The 25,742-nt window shown below is 39.7% G+C and overlaps 1 protein-coding gene across 2 annotated transcripts in view; it reads right to left on the reverse strand.

The window, feature by feature from the left end:
• Positions 1-216: 216 nt before the first annotated feature.
• Positions 217-25,742, reverse strand: part of LNX2 (ligand of numb-protein X 2) — a 59,496-nt gene continuing 33,970 nt past the window's right edge. For both annotated transcript variants that reach the window (XM_066544865.1, XM_066544866.1), the window contains exons 3-10: positions 18,741-18,979; positions 17,196-17,395; positions 13,311-13,682; positions 11,656-11,802; positions 9,283-9,460; positions 7,356-7,587; positions 5,439-5,597; positions 217-2,614 (exon numbers count right to left, since the gene is read on the reverse strand). In XM_066544865.1, the coding sequence (XP_066400962.1) occupies positions 2,479-2,614; positions 5,439-5,597; positions 7,356-7,587; positions 9,283-9,460; positions 11,656-11,802; positions 13,311-13,682; positions 17,196-17,395; positions 18,741-18,979 (1,663 nt within the window). In that variant the 3' untranslated portion in view covers positions 217-2,478. The remainder of the gene's footprint in view (positions 2,615-5,438; positions 5,598-7,355; positions 7,588-9,282; positions 9,461-11,655; positions 11,803-13,310; positions 13,683-17,195; positions 17,396-18,740; positions 18,980-25,742) is intronic.

Genomic DNA, 25,742 nt, shown 5'->3' on the forward strand with positions numbered 1-25,742 from the left:
GATCTTACCTCCACTTTAGAAACACTTTTCAGTGCTGGGATTAATGGTTAAACAGCTGGTGTGTCACCCTGGCAGGATGAGCATACCCTCAGACCCTTATGGTACATTCACTAACTGTAATTTGTGATAAATCACAGGAGAGAAAAAATTATCTTTAAACCAAGTCTGCACCGAGCTCCCCATATCTTTTGCAAAGAGTGAGACGACACTTCTGAGTTATTACAATGTGTAGAATGAACTTTTATTTTCATTCATCCTTCATTAATACCATACAATTAGATAGCAATATTTGGAAAAAAATAATATTGAAATAATTTAAAACAGAAGGCACAGAAAACCAAACCCAACTATGCTGCTACAAGAGAAAAGGGAAAGATGATTCAGGAAGTGAATTTATTCTGAAGTTTTATCGCTTAGATATTCTGATCAAAAGCTACAGCACACAGAAACAAAACTGCACAGCTTAAGCTAACCCATGCTTTTGCTACATTTAACATATAAAAGGAAAAAAAAAATTCTAAAAATATTTTTTCAGTATTTTGAATGAAAAGTGTAAGTTTTAAAATAAAAACCACTAAATCTAGTACATATGTCAAAAACTTCCCTAAAGCCTACACACTAAGATGTACTTCACAAAAAAGTCTGCATAAGGGCAAAGCATACAGTTAAACACCATCTGGGAATGGGAGAAAACTGGTTCTTAATCAGAGTATCAAATAAATTTGGTGTTTGCTTCAGAAACAAGGATTCTCACTACAGTAATATACTGGAGAGGACATTCTTTTGTATTTTAATATTATGAAATTAAACCAATAGTATACATTACAGAGAGGAATAAAACCATATGAGATTTTAAACTTTTTTCTTTTTTTTTTCCTTTTTTTTTTTTTTTTTTTTGCAAAACAGTAACTTTATTTCTTTTGAAAACAAAGCTACTGGAATTGATGACATGCGATAATATGCCCTGATATTACACCAGCTAAGTTTGAAAATAAAGTTCATGCTTCACAATTGAAATATGCTGTGACTCTCAAATACATTCTCTGGTAATTAATAATACAATACAGAGGTCATTCATAAAATCAGTTCAGGTTGGGAACCTGGTTTATAAATGAAGCTCTTTTCAAATATTGAGAACACTGACAACACACAGGGTTAGCTCCAGGTCAGCACATTTCTTTCTGTGCTCCACCCCTCTTTTCTTAAACAAGTGGGTGCTTAGCCTGCAAAAATCATGGAAAGGCAAAGTCTAGAAGTTACAGGTTGGTTTGCAAAAATATTAAATACAATCCAAGTCAAACTGTATTACTGACAACTTAATAGCAGGTGCTCTCTAAAGGGAAAAAAAAATATCCTGAAATGCAAAAGAGCTCTTTTCAGCATTTGATATCAAGGCATTTGCACATTTGTCAAGAGGTGACAGTAAGAGTGAACTTTGCAGCTTACTTTGCAGTTGGACTTGAAATCAAAGAGCTTTCCTTCTAGCCTGCTCACCTGTAAACCATAACATATGGTTTCTTAATAGCTTGCTTTTTTCCCTGGAAATAATTCTCTCATTTAGAAAGTACTAGTCAAAGTATTGTTTCCACACTTGAATAAAGAGAGCTGACAACTACAATAGAAACGGTAAAAATGATTCCATAAAAATGTTCATCAAAATTCTCTGACATAGCAAAACATTCATTTGTAAAGTAAAGTCTAACATTGCAAGCCATTCACTCAAAGGAAACCTTGGGCACATGAATCCTTGCCAGCATTGCAACGGGAATTACTTCCGTATTTCTTGTGTAGGGTACAAACTCTGTAATATATTAAAGTTTCCTAACAAAGAGTCCAATTATTGCACTTTATAAAAATTCTAGTGATATCAGGCTTTTTTCCTACTTTTCTATGAACATTGATGCCTAGTAAGAAAAATTTGGGGGACCAAGTAATTTGTGATGAGTAAGATGGAATACTTGAATCAGTCCAAAATATGGGGGATCAAACCAGAAAGGTTTACAAAATGAAGAGATGTAACCTTTGGAAACAGGTTTTGGTTCACAGCAGCAGACAGATGTGTCATTCTGGTACTGACACATGTTCTCTTTGCCAGGAAGAGAGGGCACGTGAATGTTACATTTATATATCACAACACAACTTGAGGACTTTGCAGAGAAACCCAAGGAACAGCTAAGTTCTTCTGCAGACCCTACAAGCCTGATGGGAAAAGCTCAATGACAGCCAGAGTGGAGTGGGGGTTTCTCTGTGAGCTCGAATATATCTACATTTGTGTCAGCAATAGACATAGCAAACAGGAATAGCTATTTCAGGATGGCAGAACAGGTAGAGTAAGTCTGAGAGGCCTGTAAAAAAAGAATACAGCAGTTTTGGCCCAGCTTTAAACCAGCTGTATCAATAGGGGAAAAAAAGATAGAGGATATTTTTGTGCCAGCTATCTAGAAAAAGATGCTGCTTGAACCAAAGTGATTCACAACTCTATATGAGGCTTCCAGGCCAGCAAATCACAGTTAAAGTCACTTTGTTCCTCTGCTCCTTCAGCATGGGAACGAGTGCAGAATGACTCATTCCAACCGTGGATAGTCCGTTTACAGCAACAATCATATCACCACACCTAAAAAACACAAGAAGAAAGAAGAACACATTACGAGACCTGCTCTGCAGTAATTAGCACACACCAACAAACAGCACTTCACTGCTGGGGTGGTAGGAGGTACATACTTTCCCCCTTTGCATCAGGCTGGAAAATGTAACTGGAATTCCCAAAGCAGTTCAATTTGAAGTCTGTCCTACCACTGAAAGACGCCCTGGCTCATTGCAGGAGTGTTGGACAAGATAACTTTTAAAAGGTCCCTTTCAACTTCCAACTATTCTAGGATTAATCTGAAACTCATCTAGGAAATTCCCAAATCATTCTATTTCCATGCTAATACCAAGATAGTTCTGCATTAAGAGCTGACTTGTACAGAAGCATGAGAAGAGATATTTGGGAAGACCTAATGGAGTCAAGAGAAGATGAGATAGCATGTGCATGACAGAAGCATTTCTGTTTGTTTGTGTGGATTATAACACATTTACACCAAACATGCCTTTGCTGTAGGAGGTGTAAGTAAAGATATTATGGTTACCAACCAACCACATTCCAACTAAGAACCTTGTTTTCAGTGGCTTATGATTTTGTCAAATATAACCATTTGGCTTGAAATGTCCCTCAGCAGATGGTTCAATTGCAGCATCTCTGCGTTTTGGATTGGGTAACAGAACTTGTGAGGGTGCCATTTGCTGGCCCTGAGAAAAATTACCTCAAAGGGTTAAGTTCTGGTTTTTAGAACCTCAATAAAAACTTCAAAAATGCACCAAATTTATTTCTGTATTGAGCATGTTCCTTCTCTAGACACCTCTGCTTTGCAACTTGAGTGTGTGACATTCCCCAGACTAGTCAAATGTGACTTGGAGATCAAACAGGACTTGTCCTGAAACTGATCCTCTCAAGTATTGGAGGCACCAAAATGGGTTGCAAAAAGATGCTCTCCTGAGCTTTCCCTAGGTCAGAGCAGAGGAAGAGGGAGCAGAGTTACCAACACCAGTCAAATGTGCACTCAAAAGTCCTCTCCTGAACCAAGGAACCCCATCGCCCAAACCAAAGTGCTACAGTTCACTGAATGACATCTCACTCCCACAACCTTTCCAAGGAAGCCATTTTGCCTTCTATAAAATCACACCAGACAGATCATGTAAGCAGAAAACTGTCTAAACTATTCAACTGTGAAGTTATTTATTCCCTTCCTCTCCAGCCTAACATTTAGATAATTTAAACAGAACAGAACAGCTTTAGAAGAGACCTGTCCCACGGTAACTCCAGGTGCAGGTTCGAAGGGGCTCTCCCTTGTAGATGGCCCATTTTTAAGTCTGTATTTTCAGTAGAACAGACATTTGAAAAGAGAGCACTACGTCACATTATCACACAAGAGCATATTTTCCAGAGGTTACAAGGGGGTAAATGTGACCATGATGATTCTTCCACTCTTCTTAGGAATGATGCTTGAACTTCCATTTGTGTAAAGACTTCTAGTTATTAAGTCCCTAATCTGAAATTATTTGAGTTGAACTGAGATCTTTAATTTAATCCAAACTGTTCCACAGTTTAAAAAAAAAAAGTAATTTTATGTTCAGCCAAGTTATTTTTTCATTTATTTATTTAGTCACTGAACTGAAAAATCAATTACTGTCAAGGCTCTAGGCATAAGTACATTCTTTTCTTAAGTCGCTTTGTAAGAAAATCTGCATGTAAAAACCATGCCACGAAACTTCAAGTTGTATATTCTTGACTACCACCTTCACAAAAAATCAAGTTTATGAACAAGAGAACAATCCTTAATGGGAATTTTAACTCCTAGTTCTGAACTAATCCTACATGAGGCTAAGATATATATCTGGATACTAAACCTGGGAGCTGCATCCAAATGTAACGTGTAAGTAAAATCATACAATCTTTAAGGTCAGAAGGGACCTCAGGAGCTCTACAGCCCAACCTTCTACTGCAAGCAAGGTCAGCTGTAAGCTCTGACCAGGACTCTCAGGGCTTTACCCAGTAGTCACAGAAACCTCCAAGGGCAGAGACCATGCAACTTACACCATTGCCTGACCATACTCATGGGGAAATAGTTTCTCCTCATACCCAACCTCAAGCTTTTTAGTTCAAGTTGCTCCTGTTGTCACTCATCCTCTCACCCTGCACCACTGGGCCCTGTCTCCTTGACAATGTGCAGGTAAGTACTGGAAAGGGCTGCTGGCTGCCCCTGAAGCCTTCTCCTTGTGGGGCAAGCGCTCCAGCTCCACCATCTCAGGGGCTTCTGCTAAACTTGCTTCATTTATCAGTGAGTTTCCTGCCAACTAATGACAGGGTAATGCCATGGGGACTTGGGTCCTTAACAATCTTTTCAGAAGTCTTTATCATCTGCTTTCTTGCCCTTCTATTAAAGCAGCAGCACCCATCTTCAGTATCAGTTTCCAGTGGCTTCAGAAGGCTATGTGAAAGCAGAAAGCAGTTTTGCCCACTTTGCAGAAATGAAGCTCTAAATTTTAGCTGTTTTATAGGAAGACAAAAACTAGCTAGTTCTGCACATATATTACAGTGCACATTCTCTTGGCCTAAAGCGGAGTTCAACAGGGAGATGGCAGGTGACATCAGCAGCACAGCTAGGGAAGATCACAGGAGATGCCATCTCCTCTGAGATGCCCCTTCCCCAACAGAAACACCCTGTTACCTCCCTGCATCCCACTCATCAGGGAGGGAAATGCACTACTGGGCTGCATGGTCCAGCAGCCCAAGATGCATTTCTTTAAGCAATTAGTTGCACATAACTATTTAAAAGTGGTTCATTATTGTTGATTTTATTACTATTTTTATTATTTCTCCCATTGCTACTTTGGCTTACTTTAATCTCCCATCGAAGTAGGCAGGAGTTCCCAGAACAATGGTTTTAATGAAGAAAGGCTGGTTAGTGTGGTTCTCCTCGTAGCCCCCGACGATGCTGAAGCCCCAGCTCCCCAGATTGCTCCGCCGCAGCACCACGTCATGGCAGCTGTGCAGGCAGCTGCGGAATGGAAGCACAGGACAACAAGAGAAAAATCCATGTATGGTTCTACAGTAGGCACAACATCTGCTATCTCATCATTACCACTGAGCTGAGTGTGGCAGAGAAGGGGAGGGATGGTGATTAGACCTCTGTTCCCAAAGTAATTTTGCAATATTCAAACCAATTACCAAAAAAAACCCCACAATCTTGAGACAGAAAAGTGCTTTAAAAGAAGTAATGCAATGCTAGAATAATTACTTAAACACAGTCAACTCTTCAAACTGACAGTAACAGAACTGCATTTTATGGATTCCACAGGTGGCAACAATGTGGGTGGAAAATCAATATCTGATGTGTTCAGTCTGGAAGTCAAAAATGCAAAGCATTTGTCTTCCACCCCTAGCCAATTTAAGCTTTTACTACTTTAAGTAAAAATTAAAAACCCATGCACAATCTTCATTACCTCTGTACTGATTCATCATGAGCAATGAAAGTATAAATGACTAACCATTTTATTACACAGAATGTAAATAATTCAGATCACACTTCACTAACTATATGTTAGAATCAGCCCTAGTGAAAATTAATTCTCACCAGTGAAGATGGCAATGACTGTAACTTAAAAAATAAACAGACATAGAAATTAACTTTTCAGTAAGAAGATACCAAGTTCTTTACAGTTGTTTGTCACTGCTTTAAAGCACAATGCATAGCATAATGTTAGGAGCACACATGGCATCTGTTGCATGAAAGAAATAAACCACTACATAGGAAATAAACTGCTGCTAAAGCATGAAAAAGAAGTATATTTACCAAAACTGAGAGCCATTTATTGAGACTACTCATTAATACTTAATTAGAAGATAAATTAATTGACAGTTAAACTCAGAAAAAGTGAAACCTCTGGAGGGCCAATGCATGGCTGTGTTATCTTCAGCTGCATTCTGCTCCCAGTCTGTCTGGTTCGTGTTGTGATTTTACACTTGAAGTACAGATCTGGTAAATCCATCACAGGGAAAGGAATAAACCTGCATGCCCTGGCTAAAGTTAACAACTCTACTAGCTGCAGAAGGAACTCTTCTTGGTAACAAGTGATGCCAGAATGAGATTATAGCTGCAGCCTCAAGAGAGTGAGGAGTACAAATGAAGTGATGTCCAGCAGATTGCAGAGTAGTTAAGGGGAGGGAGCTTGCTGCAAATCTCTAAGAGTTTTTATGTTTGACAGAGATGGTAGTGGATTCTTGAAAAAAAAAAAACAAACCCCAATGTGAGCCTATAGTTACACAGCTACAATCTTGCAGTCTTGGCACAGGACATGTCAAGAGTCTGTCAGAATGGCCAAAATCTGATGCAATACTCTGAAGTTAAGTATTTGGCCTCATGAACTTAGGTAGCAGATTAGCAAAGAGACAGATGGATATATACTTGGTGGTTTTATTAGTAATTTCTCTGATTTTAGATACTCTACAGAAAGTCACAGTACAATAAAACAATAAAAAAAATATTAATTCTCTCTGAACAGAAGACTCCACCATTGGTAGTTACTATGGTTTGTGAAGGGATAAAACCAGTCTATTCATCTTTGAGTTTCCTAAGGAAACATTGCTCCTGTTCACAGCCCACTTTCTAAGCACACTGCCAACTGAATACAGTTGAGATGGCGAGGTAGAAATAAGAGCAGATGTGCTGCAACTATGCAGGTCTCTGCTTCTTTATGTCTCTTGCAGGACTTAGCTTGAAGCACCTAAATAAGTACTTAATCAATTAATTCTGTACCTTGGAAGTCCCAGCCACATGACCCAGGATGGTGACCAGCTGGCATCGTATTCATTTTCACTGATGGTACTCAATTGTTCCTCATCAGCCTGGGGCTGTTCCTCTACAATCTGGACTTCCAGGGCTTTCAGGGCAACTACTGAAGAGGCAGCACTAGCCTTCAGCATGGCCACGGCCTCGCTGTGACTCAGGTTGGTGAGATCAATCCCGTTAATGTTCAGCAGCACATCACCTGTACAAAGCCGCGAGAGAGAGCACATCAGTCTGACAGTCCTGCCCACCTACAGCACCTCCCAGGCCAGGGTCTCATTCCATAGTTTCAGTCCATCTTTGGACCTGAGACAGTCTGAACTAACAGACTGGGAGCTCTGAAGCCTTTATATTGTCAGTTTGAAACTTTATATCAAATTGGATCAGTGTAATTTATTTCCACATACACACCAAATACTGTGGCCTCTATGTATAATGCCCTGAAAATCTGAAATAGAAATTACTTAAGTACCTCATCAGCTTGGCTGCAACTGCTACTGCAGATGCCATGACACAACTGTTTCCAGATGAGGATTTTGAATTCACCCTAACTTTAAAAGTGAAGGAAGAATGATGGCAGGAACAATGCAGGCACCTCAAAGTTCCCAATTATTGTAGACTGGTGAGGTTCCACAGAGTGCTTTAATTCATCTGTTTTTAATAACTCGTTACTTGGGAGAAGAAAATGGAATTCAAAAACTACTGGAAAGTCTGGTACAAAACTCAGTTAATTCAAAGAAAGAAAAGAAGTACCTCTACAAAGCTAATCTGGAAAATATCAAAGCCAGAAAAAGATTTCCACAATTTTAGTTTTACGTTTTTTAAGAAGGCCCAGGATGTAAACAACAATGTTATTAACTATCCAGTGGCAGACTCCTTTTCCACACAATGTCTCGCCAATGAAAGCCAGAAAAAACAGATCAAAAGTGCAAACACCTGGGTCACATTTGGTATGAGACTCAGTTTTTGAAAGGTTTTTCCTCCCAGTAGTTCTGTGGCTACTTTAATGTTACACAATGAAAGAACAATAGTGATTGTTCTATCAAGTGTGTTTTTCATAGTAGTACAGAAAAAGAAAGCATACCTGCTGGTGTGTGGGTGTAAATCTCCCTTTCTCAGAAACATAGAAGGATGCTCCCACACTGTTCTTTTAAATGTACAATCTGTGAAGTTTTTTCCCTAAATTTCTTTCCTGAAACATTCTGTAATTCTGTGAACTGTGAATCACAGAGATCCCAAAGGCAGTCTCTGATTCACATATGACATAATACATTTTAATCATCAAATGCTTTGCTATCCATTATGCAGGACTGCCTTCATCTATGCTGAGCCTAACCTCTGCCTCCTCATTCTCTTTTATAAAGCCAGGGAACAAGGACAGGTGTTGCAGCGCCCCCAAAGACCAGCACACTCATGATGTCCCAGAGGATAAGAAAGCTTTTGGGAACCAGGATTAACACTGATGAAGCTTCTGGGCAAATTTCATGTGGGTCAGCTGTAGTCTGTCATCAGAGCTTCTCTGCTGTTCAGGTGTTATACCAGGGAGCAGAAATTCCTTGGACAGAGATGTAGTACAACCCACTAAATCACACATGAAAACAGGATGTGTCTGCATCAAGCAGACCCTCAGCTCAGGGGAATACCATCAGCTTTAAAGAATTTAACCATTCATTTCCTGCTATCAAGCTGTAAACATCCCCTGCTATCAAGCTGTAAACATCCCCTTCCCATGAAAGGTGAAAGTGCAACACTAAATACTGTATTCCATTATTAAATCATGAAGAAAAGCATCCATAAGCATTTTCCTACATCTGTGAGAAGATTTTTTGAAACCACCTGATTTCAGAGATCAAAAGCAACCAGAGGCAGCCCTGCCACCAGGGAAGGCCAACCCCACCTCGTTTAATCCTGCCGTCTCTCGCCAAGCACCCGTGAGGCTGCACACTTGTCACAAAGATGGGCAGTTCACCACTTTTGCTGCCTCTGCCTCCTGCCACTGTCATTCCCAGAGATTCATGTGGCTCTTTTTTCACAGTAATGTGCTTTTCTTGGCATGTAACACACTGGGAGAGATCCTGTTCAATAAGGATAAATAACATTGTTAAAACTAAGGAAGAAAAACCAAGCAAACCAAAACTGAAAACCAGAACAAATCAACTAAATAACAACACCCCAAAGCCACACTTTGGCACTTTAATGGAACAGTTTAAAATGACTAAGTAGCAGAAAGCAGCTTTGGCTGGATTTCTTCTGGGTCAAATCCCTGACTCCGCCAAAAAAGACCCCAATTCACCAACAAAAACCCCCTGGATGTAGATACTTGAACACAGATAGAAAGCTTATAAAGGCCTATCTTGAAATCCCACTCTAGTTTTTCTTTATATCCTACCCTGAAGAGGCTAAATTTTAGGACTGCACTACAAAACCATATGGTCAAAAGTCTGGAGACAAGCCAGATAAACATCTTTTAAAGTCTTGGTGAACATCAGCATTACTTCAGTTGTCAGTACAATATGCCACAGAACTACAAAGAAGCTCTTAAGAAATGAAAACATGTGTTTTCATGATGACAGTAAGAGACTCTTTAAAGCCCTTATACATCATGTTCTCTTTTGCAGCTGGTATGTAGAACCTCCCAGAGCACAAACTAAGGCCAATTGATGCTAATGGCTTGTAATGGGTACCTTGGGCAGCCTCCCTAATGATTATAATGAAGACTCAAGCTTGAAACAAGAAGAGATCCTATATTAAATTTTCCAACAACTGAATGATGAAGTTCAGCCTGTATTCAGTTCTGCTCAATAAAAAAAAGATCTAAATCTAAATCAAAGTAAATTTTATTTGCCAAAGCCTTTCCCTCAGGTTATTAAGTAAAAGATTCAAACCACTGCACATACACCTGTAGTAGCATCTTAAATTGACAGAATACTTGCAAGGAATCCAAAATAATGAAAGAAATAACCTGGGATATTCTTCAAAATGGATATATGTATATACTCTCCTGCCTTCTCTTGGAAAATGACAACATTGTCTTTGACCTCCAATGCCACGTGCTCCTGACTGGCTCTGCTCCTCACATACACATTAATGATGGAAGTAGCTATATGTAAACACACCACAGCTTATAAAGACAGTTCATTTCTCTGGCTTCAGGACTGGCTGCTGCCACACAATCATACAAACATATTTAAAGCCACAAGGCTTCAAAGCCAACTGCAGAGAGAAAGATAAATGATACAAAATACGAGAAACATTCACTTACTGTTACATGGGACTTCCAGTTTTAGAAGAGCCCACAAATGGCAGTGATCTGTGGGGGAAATCCACTCATCCAACTTTGGATCAACTGTGGTAAGAGCACAGCTCATGCTGGCACATGCAAACTTGCCTCAAGCTCTGACACCAACAAACTAATCACTGTGTGGGTATGGCCCAGTGCTGTAGCCATGGTATTCAGGAGCCTCACCTTTATCCCTCAGGAGGAAAACAACCTTCCTAGAGCCTCATTTGTTCTCTTCTGAAATGATCCCCACTTTTAAAAGAAAATCCTATCAACACATGTTAGTTATCTCAACAGAAGTATATGATGCTACATAGTAAAGCAAATAGAGTGGACAGGTGGAAAGGTGGATTTGTTGACATGGTCAATATCTATCACCATTATTTCACAAAGTCAACTTCTTAAGAGTGAGAAGTTGCATTTTTCTAATTACAAGGACATCTCGAGCACAGGCTCTATTTTAGCATTTCTTCCAAAGAGTACTAGCTTCATGAAAGTCTCTTCATTTTGCCTTTCTCTCCCTACTTGAGACTCAGCAGCCTTGCAGCCAGGACTGGTGACTCATGAAGGAGATGACACATCCCTGCAACATGCTCTTTATAAGCTGGATGGTGGGCACCTCACATCTTTCCTGGCTGCAGCCAGCACAGAGCAACAAAAAGTACAACAGTCTTGAATGACAGCCCTTCCCATGCAGGAGTACCAGCCACTGTCTTAGACAAGGTCTAACAACTACAGCTGTATGAACTCACGGAACTTGCTTCTTTCACTGTAGTCAGCAAATCCAAAAACATACTGAAAACCTGTTGTGTATCTTTTGTTCCTACACCACACATGATGCAGGACTTGAGAACTTGGAAGTTATCATCATTTTTTTATTAATTCGATAAAAAAAAAATAATATAACCCTTTTTTCTAGCTTTGCCTTGCTACCCACACCAGCACATGAGTAAACCAGTATTTTTTCCTTTTAGAAGGAGAAGCACCAACCTTATGTGAGTTAGGTCTGCTGTGAAACAGCTGCTGGGACTGGTGTTGGTGTGAGCTGCTGTTGTGAGTCCCGGTGTCTCGGATAATGCTGACTGTCTGTGACTTCAGGGGTCTAGAGATGATCAAGTTCACTCTCTCCCCGCTTGCCTGTTGAATACATTAGGTCATCAAATGTCATCAAGTTTGAGAGGATACTGATTATTAGAAAGGGAGAAAAACATATGACAGAATGTGAAACAAGACAACAGCAGACCTTGTTTTCCAGTTCCTTTTTAGACTGCACACTACTTTACTTGCTTCATATTGCAATTCCGCCCAAAATGGAGGGAAAATTAACATTCCTCCTTCACCTCAGATGTTGTCTTTACATCAGCTAAAAATCCTTTGTCAAAAGGACCATTTCTCACTCTGTGTTACAAAGCTCTGAACATTAAAATTCACCCCATTCCAGTTGCAGCCTCCGTGAACTCCAGCAACACACAGCAATAAATGGATTAAATGCCTATGTGATAGCTCCAAGATGTGCAGCTTTTGATCAAAAGCTCTGAACGTCCATGGTACTTCCCAAAGATAACTGCAAGAAAGATGTTATCCATGAGCATAACCATAGTATTCTGGATTTTGGGGAATACTGGGAGACCCATTTATTAGATGTTAATAAAACATCAGCTCTTTTTATTGCTGCAAAGCCACACCTCAAAAGGTAAAAGTTACCTAGTGCTAAATTCCAATCACTGTATACAAAAGTTGGGGAACTGAAAATACAATTCCCAAGATCATTGTTATTTTAATTTCACTGCAAGGAAAACACTTGAAATGATTCCTGAAACAAGTATTTACTACTCCTTTGTATCAGAGTTGTCTGTGTGGTGCTTTAAGCAAAGGTGACTGCACTAGACTGCAGGAACATACTACTGGTATATTCCAACTTTCCTAAAAACAAAGCTATTTTCACCAACCTCCCATCAGCAGGAAATAGCAAAGTGCTGCATCTGTTTCCTTACAGACTGGGAGAAAGGCATGGAGTAAAGGTTTTCCTGTGGCAAGACAGATGGGTCATATGTCACACTGCAACAAGCTTTGGGTAGTATTTGTGTCCAGGACATAACCAGACATTGGAAATAGCCCTTTTCTGAACACTCAGAAAATTATTTATACCATGTAGAACTCATGAAAAACCTCTATTTGACTTTCCAGCTGCTACCTGTTGACTCTAACGTCTGACAAATTACTTTCTTGTTTTAACTCAATTCCATGCACAGGCAAATCAATAAAAAAACAAAGCCCACTTCTATAGAGCTTACTGAGAGATTAAAATACAATACATACATAAATAGAATAATAATAATCCTCTTTTTTTTTCTTCTTCCCTGCTAAGCAGTATGCTACAATAGGCTATTCTCCTTGCTACACAAGCTGTCTTCTAACCTTCAGGCTGCATTCCAGGGAAGACTAATGCATTTTTCACTTCTGAGGAGGTGAAGTTCATCTGGTAGGTGCCAAAGCAGGTGCTGTTCTTCACTCTTATTTTCAAAACATAAATCACTGTAAATTACATTGACACAGGCTTTTAGGCCTCACACAAGCTGTTCTGCCTGGGAACAGACTCTAGAAATACAGCCAAGCTAAGGGCTCAGGCAGGGAAAGTGAGTTACCTGTATGACCTGAGCAGCGAGCTCCGGCGTGCCGTGCTTCAGGTCGTGCCCGTTAATGGCCAGCACGCGGTCATTGCTGCAGAGCCTGCCGTCCTGAGCAGCCAAGCCCCCTTCCAGGAGGTCGAGGATGAACACCCCCGGCTCGTCGGTCCTGCGCACCAGCTTGATGCCGAGCTGCTCGCTGGAGTCGCGCTTGTGCAGGGTCACCTGGAAGCTGTCCTCGCGCGCGGAGCCCGGCCCGTCGGCGTGGCCGTGCGCGCGGCTGCCGAACCGCCGCTCCCGCAGCACCGTCAGCTGCAGCACCGAGCACGGCTGCGACAGCACGGCCCGCGCGTGGTTGTGGGACACGTTGCTTATGTCAAAGCTGTTCACCTGCCAACGACAGCAAAAGAAGTCACAATGATGTTTTTGCACGTTTAGTTAAGTCCTTTCCAAAGTAAATTCACTCACTGCAAAACCAGCCTTGGAGCAACATACATGTCTGACTTCACTAGGCTTCCTCTCTTATCTTCCAGTCTTTCCTGCAAACTCACATTGGATGTTCAATCTACAAACTTCTTTTTAGGTTGGGAAAGATCCTCAACATCATCAAGCCCAAGTGTTAACCCAGCACTGCCAACTCCACCACTAAACCGTGTCTCCAAGTTCCACATCTACATGCCTTTTAAACATCTCCAGGGATGGTGACTCCACCACTTCCCTGGGCAGCCTGCTCCAGTGCTTAACAACCCTTTTGTGAAGAGATCTTTCCTAATACCCTATCTAAGCTTCCCCTAGCAGTATTTTAGGCCTTCTCCCAAAAAGGTGACAACATGTCCCCAGTAGTGAATGCCCTCTGCCATCACAGGCCATGGTTTTTGCTCTCCTCGTCTCCTACACTTGTCTTCTTTACATTGTTTGTTTTCCCGGACAAGAACATGGTATGTGCTTTCAATGTCAATCCCAGCATCACTTAAAACTGCAAAATAATAGCTATAAAAAGAATGGATCCAAATCTCTGAATGAAGCTTGTGTCTTACAATATGCAGTACTTTCATAATGTGAAAAAACATTTTAAAAAAACTGAAGTCAAGAATAATGAATTTGGTTCATTAACACAGTAAAAAAAATGTAGTTGTACTAATTCTCAAGTCTTAGCATGAACTTAGATTTTCCACAGATTTCAAGTAGGCCAGAGCTTCAGACTTATAACCTGTATCACCCAAAATTCAGTTGTAAATGAAAAACAGATTAAACTTTCTCTACCTAAAACTAAGAATTGTGTTTGTTATACAGCCCACTCATACAGAGATCAGTAAGCTTCAGTCATTTCTTGCACTGTAAAAATAAGAACTGACAGTACAATGAGATTTGGTAGATAAGAGGAGTATGACAAAAATTCAGCATGAAAGCTGTGTTTGTCTTCTTTTGTAAGAAAGAATTCCAAGTTAACAATAGAATTTCATCCTTAGCCTTGGTGGAGGAACCCCTGCCCCAGACAGAAGCTACCACCAAATGGTCTATACTGATTGATGTGCCTTACCTAAGCCTTTTAATAGTCCCCACTGCAACCTAAGGAAGTAAAACCAAACATGCAGCTTCTCACCATCTAATAGTAATATTAAAATTACAAAAATATACAAAGCAATCTATGTACAGCAGCTGCCACATTTACATCACACATCTGAGCTGAGGGGCTCCCAGAAGCCTGTGCTGAACCACTTGGCTGTGGTAGTTTCTGATGGTGAAGGAGGACTGCACCCTCCCTGAGACACCTCCAGCCCAAAATCCAGCACAAAGCCACTGCTGCTGGCAGCACCATGAGCTCAGAACCACGGTGGTGTCCTGCTCTGCTACTGCCCTGAGACAGGCTGTAACCTTGGGCAGAGGGAAAAGAATCATAACTAGGAGAAATAACACTTAGAGCTGCCTCCCACAAAAACCACTAGGGCCCATCCATCAGAGCCCTTAAATTAAATCCATTTTTATTTTTAACTGTAGCTAGCTAAAGTAAATACATAAAATATGTGAGCACTCAAAGGGCACAGAAGAATATATGCAATAAAATGTAATTCTTCTTTCTATAAGGCAGTTTAAAATTTCAGAACAAAACAGCCTTGGCACTTCTTGGGGAAAGAGATTCTCATTAGGACATGCATCACATGAATTACAGTCACAGTCCAGCACAAAAAAGACACAATTTGTAGAGCACTTTGAAATTGTTAGGCACCTATCTGCACCTTGCAGACAACACAAGCTTTTATGTAGCTGTTACTAAATGCTGCTCCCACAGCTCTTAAAAGGGTAATACTTCTTGTTTGACTGGGCAAGAAAATGCTGAGTTTCATCTCACAGTCCTTTCTGGCTCTTTCTTTTAGACCTTTACAGCTCATAAAAGCCCTGGAAGACATTTTCAGAAATATCCCACCGAAGTGTACATGCTGAGCTGCACCTAAGTGCACCTAATTACAGATGGCAGAGATTGGACCTGATCATTTTAATACAACAACTCAGCACCTGCACAGGCAAATTCAAATAAATAAAGATATTCTATCTCCCCTCAAAATTTAGGTTTTACTCTCTGTATCTCTCCCTTGGCATGAGAGAAGGACTCTCATGGACACCCACTTAGCATCTGACAGCCCCACTGCCAGGCTGTTGATAGGGGAAGACTCACTGCAGCTAGTAAATTCCTATTTACAGTCAATTCACTGCCATTTATGGCTTTGGAAACTGTAACTGACACCTGCCCAAACAGCAGGAATTTCCAAAGCTTCATTGGAACTCAAGTTCCCTATTCTGTCAAACAAGTAGAGCCCTTAGTATAAAAATAAATGAGGCAGCATTCAATCAGTGTCTGCAATTACTTGTTGAAAAGGAAACATCTTGGAAAGCTCTTAGGTTGTTTTCTTGGCCAGCCACTATGCTTACACTCCAAGAGCGGAAAAAGGCACATTTCTCAAAAGGGACTTTATTTTCTGAAGTGCAAACTAATTTTATTCCAAGGGTAACTACTGTATTTAAGCTACTTCTATCAGCTTGATTTCAAAACAGTGAAATGAAGGCTTACAATTACATTTGGGCTGATCTTAGGCTGCCAGATCAAAAGCAAACATTTCTACTGAAGTAACTTTGAATTGATGATAATATATTTATTTCAGGTGGAAGGATTAAAAATAGAAGCTGGGTGACTGTTCTGTTTATGTAGCACTCAGTTACTTTAGTGTCGTATAAACAACCCCTTCCCCTAATATAAAAACTAAAACTTCAAAATTAATAGAACTTGATTTTTTTCTGTTGTCTGTGGTTAATTACTTAAAACCAAAACAAAAATACACAATCAAAACAAACTTACATTTTGTTCATTTTTTTCTTTAAATGCTTAGAGCATCTTGCTTAAATCCTTCCATTAAAGCCGAACACTGAGTCTTTTATACATACTGAAAGATGCTGGTCAACTGCCTCAGCTTTTGGAAGGCAATGTTAAAATAACAGTTTAGATGAAATCCACAAATTGCTTCTTACATAGGACAAGTTATGCCAACTTGCTAGCCAGAAATAACCTTGAGCTCCTTTGGAATGCATGAGTAAAGTTGAAATAAAGACCAAGTCCCACAACATTTAAAAACAGAAAAATAAACTTGTATTTTAAATGTTGACAACAGATGCCAGAGAAGAAAGATAATTCCAAGGACTGGTCCGACAAACAACATAAAGCATGACAGCCAAAAGTGCTAGAACAACAGGCTCTGCTCTGAATATTAATTTTCTTTCCAACTGATAATTGCAAAGCTAACATTGACACAACATAGTCTGACAAGGAAAATCTTCCATCTCATTTTAACAACAATTCTGCAAGGAGTGAACAGAAAGCAAGCAGACAGAATATGTAATTAGGTTCCATACTTGAAGTATTTGGTCTCCAGCAAGAAGTCTTCCATCTCTGGCAATGATCCCATCTCGATAAACCTCTTGAATGACAATGTTGATCAAAGGTGTTTCATTGCCACCCACTATGCTAATTCCTAATTCAATATAAGGATTGGACCGATGAATTTCAATAGTAGTGATCTCTCCTTCAGGCAAGGTAGGTGGCTGTTGATTTGCTGCCAATTATTTTTAAAAAGAAAGACAATTAATATCTTTTCTACTTCATTCACTTCCAATAAAACAAATCATCAAAATATAATGTAGACAGGCCGCAAAGCAGCAGTTTAACAAAAAAAAACTAAACCAGTGCAAATGGATCAGTTCCACTACTTGTTGAAACCCCTAGCTTGTTAAAAAGCAGCTGGTGACTTAGTAGCATCCATGCTTCCTGAAATGGGGTCATTTGGATTGGAATAGGATACTCTCAACCCTTTGGGTCCCATCCTTTATAATCAACTTCATGTCCTTCACTGGGTCACCTGGGGATTTGCATTTGGTGATGATGATAAAAATGTGTCACTATAGGGCACAAAAGAACACAAGCACACACTGCTGCTCTCCAGGTGAAGAAAAAAGGGAAGTTTATTTTCTGACTCCAACATTTATAGTTTTCCAAAAGTGACAGTGGATTGGAGGGTGACAGTGCCACCTCTCCAATGACACTGGACAAACCAACAGCCCATCAAATTTCTCCTCCTCCATAAAAGAATGCAAAACAGTGAGTTATTTACAGAAAGTGTGTGAGAAAGTTTGTTACAAGAATGTCAACATCAGAAGGCTTAGAAAATCTTAAAAAATCAGGGTGACAATAAAAACGTATTTTACGGGTTAGTCCATAATAACCTCCTTGTCTTGCAATTGCATGAGGAGCTACTATTGAGTCACTGGGTCAACTGAAGGAGCCCATTTCTGAAGCAAACATGGAGACAACTAAAGAGGAAAAAGGAGAATGCTAAAGGATGGCAAATATGGAGGAGAAGAAAGGGGACAGGACCACCTTTCTCTGTGGTAAGGCTCAGCACTTCCTCTATAAAATCCCAGATGCTAAAGGTGTTACTGCTCATTCAGTGCAGACAAATGCAGGAGTAACTCAGCTGCCTTTTTGCTTGAGCATGACAGCACTCTGTGTGGGAGAAGGCTGCTGATCCAGTTGGGGGGAAAAACAAATCTCATCTTAGAAAATAACTTTTATAATTTTACAGAAACTACACTCCTTCGATCTCACTTGTGAGGCCAGACCCAATAGCAGATTAACACAAACTACTGCACCCTGACACAATAAATGATGATACAGCACCATGGTAGCTGGCACACAATCGGAGATATTTCTTTCCTTCCTGTGACTTTATCCCAGTTGTAAACTTGCACATAATCAAAATACACTAATATTTCTCCAGAAATTGCAAAAGAAAAGAGCCAAAAATGAAGATGCACATGCACAGTTGGTAAGAGACAAGCTCTGACACCACAAATGTTTCCACATCTGATAAAAGAGACTTGAGAAGATAAGTGACAACATACTGTCTGCTGCTGTGTTCTCCTCAAAAGGCGGATTGTCGATGCCGGGCTCGTCTGTCCAGGCGGGCAGGGCGGGCGAGGTAAAGCTTGGCTCAGCTGGCACTATTCCCTGATCAGCGTCTGGAGATAAACTGCTGGGCTGCTCCGGCCCACCCACACCACTCTCACCCTCTGCTTCTGCTTGCACCTTGCTCGATTTCCTTCTCTCCAGAGCAAGTCTCCGATGAGAAGCCCCAGGACACCTGTAAAGACAACACTGATATCATGCTTCAAGCCTGCAGCCCTGTTTGTAGCACAAAATGCCCAAGTATTTCATTGGGTTAAATCAGTCATCTTCAAAGCCATAGCTTTAAATGCAGCATTAAAAAAAGATTAAACACGCTGAATTTTAAGGCCAAAATACGTTTTAGTAGACAAAACCCCAATACCGCTTTCTTCACAAAACTTCTACTAGGTAGTTTTTTGGCCATGAACTCAATGTGCAGTAACACCTTCTGGATGTGGCCTTATTTTGTTATCACAGAATGGTTTGTGTTGGAAAGGGCCTTAAAGATCATCTAGTTCCAAGCCCTCTGCCATGGACAAGGACAACTTCCACTAAAAGGTGGATTCTGTACATTTTAGTTTCTGGAAAATAACTTGCTGGAAAGATGGTCAAAAAAATCTACATAAGAGAGGCCCTGTTCCAAGACATAACTGGAGACCTACTGAAACCATCTTCTTTCCCCTTAGTAAGCCAAAAGAAGTAAGCATCATATTTTCCTGGGCTTATTCAAAGGAGGAAAGAGATGAAAATTTTCCCTAAATTGCAATCTAAGTGCTATAATACCGAAATAATATTCTGCTTCTCTAGGAGTCTGTATGAGAGGTTTAGCAAAAGTAACAGCTCTGTTCATCACTTGTCTCTTGGGCCAATAGAAGGTGTTCTCATCTCCATCCTGTCTCCTGTTTTTTCTTTCTGACTTCTGACATAGGAGGTGCAATTTTTGTTCCCCTTATGCAACAGTATTTGATGCTTTTCACTACACACTCAGTTTTTTAAGTTTCCATTACTGTTAATGCAGTATTTTTTTTGCTTATGTTTAAAAGCCTACAATAGTTCATTGCAAAAAAAAGGGCTGCAATGTTGCAAAATTATGGAAAGCCTTCATTTATTGAATCATCTTGCATTTATGTGCACATAATTAGACGTGGACACCAATCTTACATCTGCCCCTGTGACAGTTTTGCCAGTGTCTGATAAATCACGTCTTATAGTATTTGATGTCCTTAAAGTTCCTGCTTCTGAAGATGCTGATCACCCAAAAATGCTCATACTGTAGCAGTGTCAGAAAAAAATGAACCTTCTTAGAAGGATTCAGCATTTGGGAACTTTGCAGGTTGTTATAACAAAAGAAGAAATTATTCATTCTTGCAAGAGAAGAAATAACAGAGTAAAAGACAGCAGAAGCCTAATGACATCCTAACTTATTAAAGAAGAATGTTTTGAGAATCACAATTCCGTTCTGACATTCTGTAAAAGTAATTTGGTAATTATATGGTTAGACTGCTTCAGCATGGATTTTTAAGTTTTCAGATCCAAAGAACATTGATAAAGCTTTTGTGACCCCCAGCCATGTTATACATACATAACATTAGATATATATATATGAAAAAAAACATATTTTTTAAAGTGATATACATAGAATGATAGAGTGGCAGTGGTTGGAAGGGATCTTAGAGATCATCTAGTTTAAACCCCATGCCATGGGCAGGGAACACCTTCTACTAGACCAGGTTGCTCAGGGCCCCATCCTGCCTGGCCTTGAACACTTTTAGTGATGGGGCATCCACAGCTTTTTCAGGAAACTTCTTCCAGTGCCTCACCACCTTTATGGTACAGAATTTTATCCTATTATTTAACCTAAATCTACCCTTTTTCTGTTTAAAGCTATTTCCCTTAACCTATCACTACATGCCCTTACAAAAAAAAAAAAAATCCCTCTCCAGCTCTCATATCCCTTTTAGATACTGAAAGGTATCTAAAGGCTATAAGGCCTCCCCCAGAGGAGTTCTCCATGTGTCCTCCCTTGTCTCATGTCCCCCTTTGTGTTCTCCATGTTTAGAAGAGTAGAAAAAGGTAACCCAAATATGCTCTGAAATATGCACAAAAACATACATTAGAGACAGTTCATATTATGACATGATGCATTTCAGAAATAATTCCTTGGAGCTTTTCCCAAAGCAACTGCTGGCCATTTTCTTCTTCAAAGTTAAGAAAGTGTAAGCACGAAAGATGAAAATTTTTTTAAAGGTTTCGCTTTGTGAAAACATTTCTCTTATTTTAATGATGGAACACAACCCTATTTCTTGGCTTTGCCCAGACAGTATTTACTACAGAAAACCACTGGTATAGTGGGACAGATCAGCCAATATATCTGTTTGGTGGCCAGAGACACACAATTACATGTGAAAATCGGCAGGAAATTTCTATCATTTATCATTTCGCAATGCAAACCTCAAAACAACGGCCCCAAGAGATCAAGAAAAGGAAAGATGCTATCACTTCCCTCAGTATTTCTAATATGCTTTAACTTGATGGGTTAGCCTCATGGTCCCTCAAATCTTAACGCTGGCAATAGGGGAAAAAAAGGAACAATCTCCAACATCACTCACTTCTGCAGCAACACAGTAAAGGGTAAATGCTCTTGCAGAGAAAACCTTTTGTCTGCTGGGAGCTCTAAAAGACATGCTCTCCCACAGTGATTCTCCAGAATTTAGGACACAACCACCCCAAGCTGTGTGTCCTTGCTGTCCCTGAACTGCTGTGCTATAAAAGTGGTGATTTCTCAGCAAAGAGGTAAATGAACAGCTGAAAACCAGCACTGTCACAGAACCATGCTCCAATCCCTCTGAGCCTGACAGCAGAGTCCAGCCTTACTGGACTACTTCTGTGAGCCAGACACTTCCTTAGGTATCTCCTACAAACCACTGCACTGTTGCTGACTCTGACTCAGCCATCTCACGAGGCCTGAGAAGCCCAAAGGACCTGCATGAGGTGGCAAAGCACACCTTAAGAGTTTGGGGCTTTTTTAAGCTGTGTCAAACCAGGACAGCACAAAACTCATCCCTGGAAGTGTCCTATTTCTGTCAAAGCCTCCTAAACCACAGCCAGGTCCTCCTCCACCCTCCCTCACAAAGCACATTCTCCCATCATTACCTGGCAGCTGATGAAAGTCATCACACAAAATACAAATAGATTTGAGGTTTATTTTGGCCAATGATGTTTAATTATCATTTCAAAAGCTAGTACCAAGAAATCTAAACAGCACACCTACTCAATTCAGTGGAATCCCTTTTGTGCAGCAATGTATGAAGCGAAAAAAGGCAAAACCCCACAGATTTCCACCAAATTAACCAGTAATTGTTAATTACTGAACTCTGAATTTCAGTCTAGTACAGTGCAACTGCATTGCCAGGAAAGTAGCAGTCTAGTGGAGACATAAATTCATGGGATGCCAGCTCCTAGGTCATGCCACCTACCAAACAGCATAGCCTTGTATTGGTACTCAAGCACATCTATACGGAGATTTTTTCTTTCCACTTGCAACATAAGATTTTTGTTGGCAGTAAGAATGTATTACTCCCAAACAGCAAAACCATACAGCAGTTGTAACAGTTAAGTGCCAGTAAATCTCCAGAGGTGCACAATTTCACTAACACCAAATATGTGGTATAAAGAGCATTTTGGATTAAACCTTGTAACACCTTATGGACAAAGATGAGCATCTCGTGATCGAAACTAACTTTAAAGATAGGATTCCTTTACTCATAAAAACAATCTCATAAAACAAATTGCATAAATAAGAGCTGAACAAATTGCATAAATAAAGCCAGAACATCTTGTCTAGGAGCAAAAACAAAGGGAGGATTGTTTTAAGAATTTTTAGAAATTCTTTAATTTCTTTCATGAATCAAGATGCTCAAGAGTAAGATTCAAACTCAAACAACTCTGTGATAGTACAACTACCCAGCTGAAGCAACACAGTGATATTACTTAATGGGAAGACTGAAGGGCAGTTATTCTAGCGATGTGAAATCAGCTTCTGCTTATATTCAGCTTCTTCCTCTACCCTCTTCAGTACCAGCTTCTGCTCAGTTCTGGACGGTGACAAAGCATAGCTTTTACCTTCAATTTTTCTTAATTCATATCAGAGAGAGAAGAAAAATGGATCTTTCTGTTTGGTGGGTTTTTGTTGTGTTTTTTTTACAGCCAAGTCTGCTGGATTTCTCATTTAAAAGCTGACTTCTTGGAGCACTAGCAGCAATCCCTCTCTGCTGATAAAAAGAGCTTTCATACAAAATTAAGATGTAGTTTACAGGGTATTTCTGCAAAATAACAGTAGGAGCTTGAAAAACACATTTGCTCACTGACTACTGAAAAGAAAGAATTCATTGTAACCTACGCAATCAGCTTCTGCCCAGTCTAATGGTTTGATAAAAGCAAACACACTAAATAACCTCAAACCAGCTGCACTAAATCATTTCCCAAGCAGGAGCTGTATTTAAGCAAAGAAGCAATCCAAGTGCCTTTGCTATTGCTCATAAAACTTTGCCAGCAAAGTGACCTTAAGCAGTAATTCTGGTAAGATTTACAGCTGCAATTCGAAGTAAAACCCGGTGTGGCTTTGGAAAGTCAGGTGTCTGGGTCTTAGTTTCTCTTTTGACAGGAAAAAAAAAAGAAAGGAAAAAAAATAAAGTGGGGAAAGTGAGGCACCAGGAGTTATCTAGGTTTGGGAATCAGAGAAGACTAAGCCAAAGTAAGAGTGGTTTTGTTGCATAATTCTCTCTCCCGCCCAACAATGTGAGAAGCTTACAAGGAGTCAAGCGGCTTCAGAGCACAGAACAGCCAGAGAGAGATTGTTTACCTTTCCAGCAACGGCTAGAGTCCATATGGCATGTAAAGACTATGAATTTGTTGCCTATTCACTTATTCAAAAGAGGGTTAAATCCCATAGATTCTCTTCACTTCTGGTGCTCTGAAGTGCCAGGCAGGGACAGTGCCTGCAGCTAACATGGGAGAGGGTGGGAAGAACAGGGCTCACCAGCACTGTCATAAACACCAAAATAACTGGGATTGCCACGATTTTGAATGATGAAGCTCTGTATATTTACAACTTGTCTTCCCATGGATTTTGTTACTCTAAATCCATATATTAAGCATGCTGAGCGACACCCAGTGAATAGCTCAATTGTTTCTTCAATTCCAAAAAAATGCAATCCTATATAAAAGGTCAAAATTAATTTGACATAAAATTATCTGCAATGTTACCCAGTTGGAAAAATGTCTTCATCCAAATTGGTAACTTAAGCTACCATAGGGAAATACTGGAGGCAACAGATAAAGCCCAACTAAAAAGCAATAAATACAATACTCAACCCTCTCATTATAATACAATAGACTTCTTTCACCTCTGAATAACCCAAAAGAATTAACTCAATTAAAATCATAATTAACTCAATTAAAATCATACACAGAAAATCTCATTAACTTTTTGTCAGATTTTCTTCTCATAAATGTACCTTTGATATTTAGAAATCACAGAAACACAGCATTAACTAGGTTGGAAGAAACTTTTGAGACCATAGAGTCTAAACCATGACAAAACATCACCATGTCAACTAGACCATGGCATTGAGTGCCACATGCCATTTCCTTAAACAACTCCAGGGAATGAAACTGACACTTACTCTACCAAACATTAGCAAATTTTCTATACCAAGTGACTGAAAAACATGACTCATGGTTCTTCCCTTTAAATCATATTACATGCACTGTGCTTAACTTTAAAAACCAAGTTTGCAAGGGAATGTAATGAAACTCAAGAGTTTGAGAAATCAAGAATATTTTCTTTGTGCAATGAGGTATCCTGGAGTGCAATTAGTGACTGTGAAGTAATCAGGTTTGTGTCTGATGCCTCTCATCTCCTTGTGGGAGCATCTTACAGTAATTCTCCTTACACTCTGAGGCACCTGGTGGATACAACGACATTTTCTTCCAGCTTTTATGCTCAAATGAAGCTAATAAAAAACCACTGGAAAACCCAAGTGTGAAGGTTTTTAGACAGTGAAAATTAACCAACCATACTGCTTTCTTCAGAAACACAAACCATCTCATGTAAAGGCTTTTTGAGACTAGTTTATATTAATCAAAGCCAACAATTAAAACAATACTGAATTTTGTATTTCTTTCCTAAATGTAATGATCAGTAGTAGAAGTTTACTGGATTCACTGATCCATATAGAATTAAATTCAAACTATGCAGTTGCTGCCATCATTTATGCCAGCAATGGTAATTTATAGGTGGTTCAGATGTTTGCAAATAAACTTAATTGAAAACTGTAAATCACCATATATTCAAAATGTGTATCAGCCAAGATAACCAAGACAACAGAAGGAATTGAAAATGAGCAGCCTTCTGCAACTGAAAGCTTTTTCCAGCCGACAAACAGAAAAAGCTTGTGACTCAGCTCACTTGAATTCCATAATAACCTTGTGCATGAAGTAAATGGATATTTTTTGTATACTTTGAAAGTACATACATAGTGTTCTATGTACAAATAAATTGCATAACCCCATTCTAAACAGCTCTAATATCATTCAAAACTATGTCAGCTAAGGAAAAAGGACTGAAGAGGTGAGGGATATGACAGTGGGAAAGCAGAAGATGAATCAGATACTTAGCAGTAGTCTTGACAGCATTTTGCCTTTTATTAAAATTGAATCAGTTAAACTTTGCCTTTTATTAAAACAATCATAAAACATTTAGGCCTCCTCAACACCCTCAAGTCATCGTATAGATCAGAAACTACTTGCCACAAGCAAACAAGCAAGTGCTTAAACTAACATGGAAGCTATGTGGAGAATTAAAAAAAAAAAAAAAAGAAGATAAAAACCTAGAGAGAAAGGCTCCTAATTAGCCCCTGTACCTCCCTGACATGGACACCATACTACCACAACCAAAC

Source organism: Molothrus aeneus, chromosome 2 (genome assembly GCF_037042795.1).
Source record: "Molothrus aeneus isolate 106 chromosome 2, BPBGC_Maene_1.0, whole genome shotgun sequence".
Classification (NCBI taxonomy): Eukaryota; Metazoa; Chordata; class Aves; order Passeriformes; family Icteridae; genus Molothrus; species Molothrus aeneus.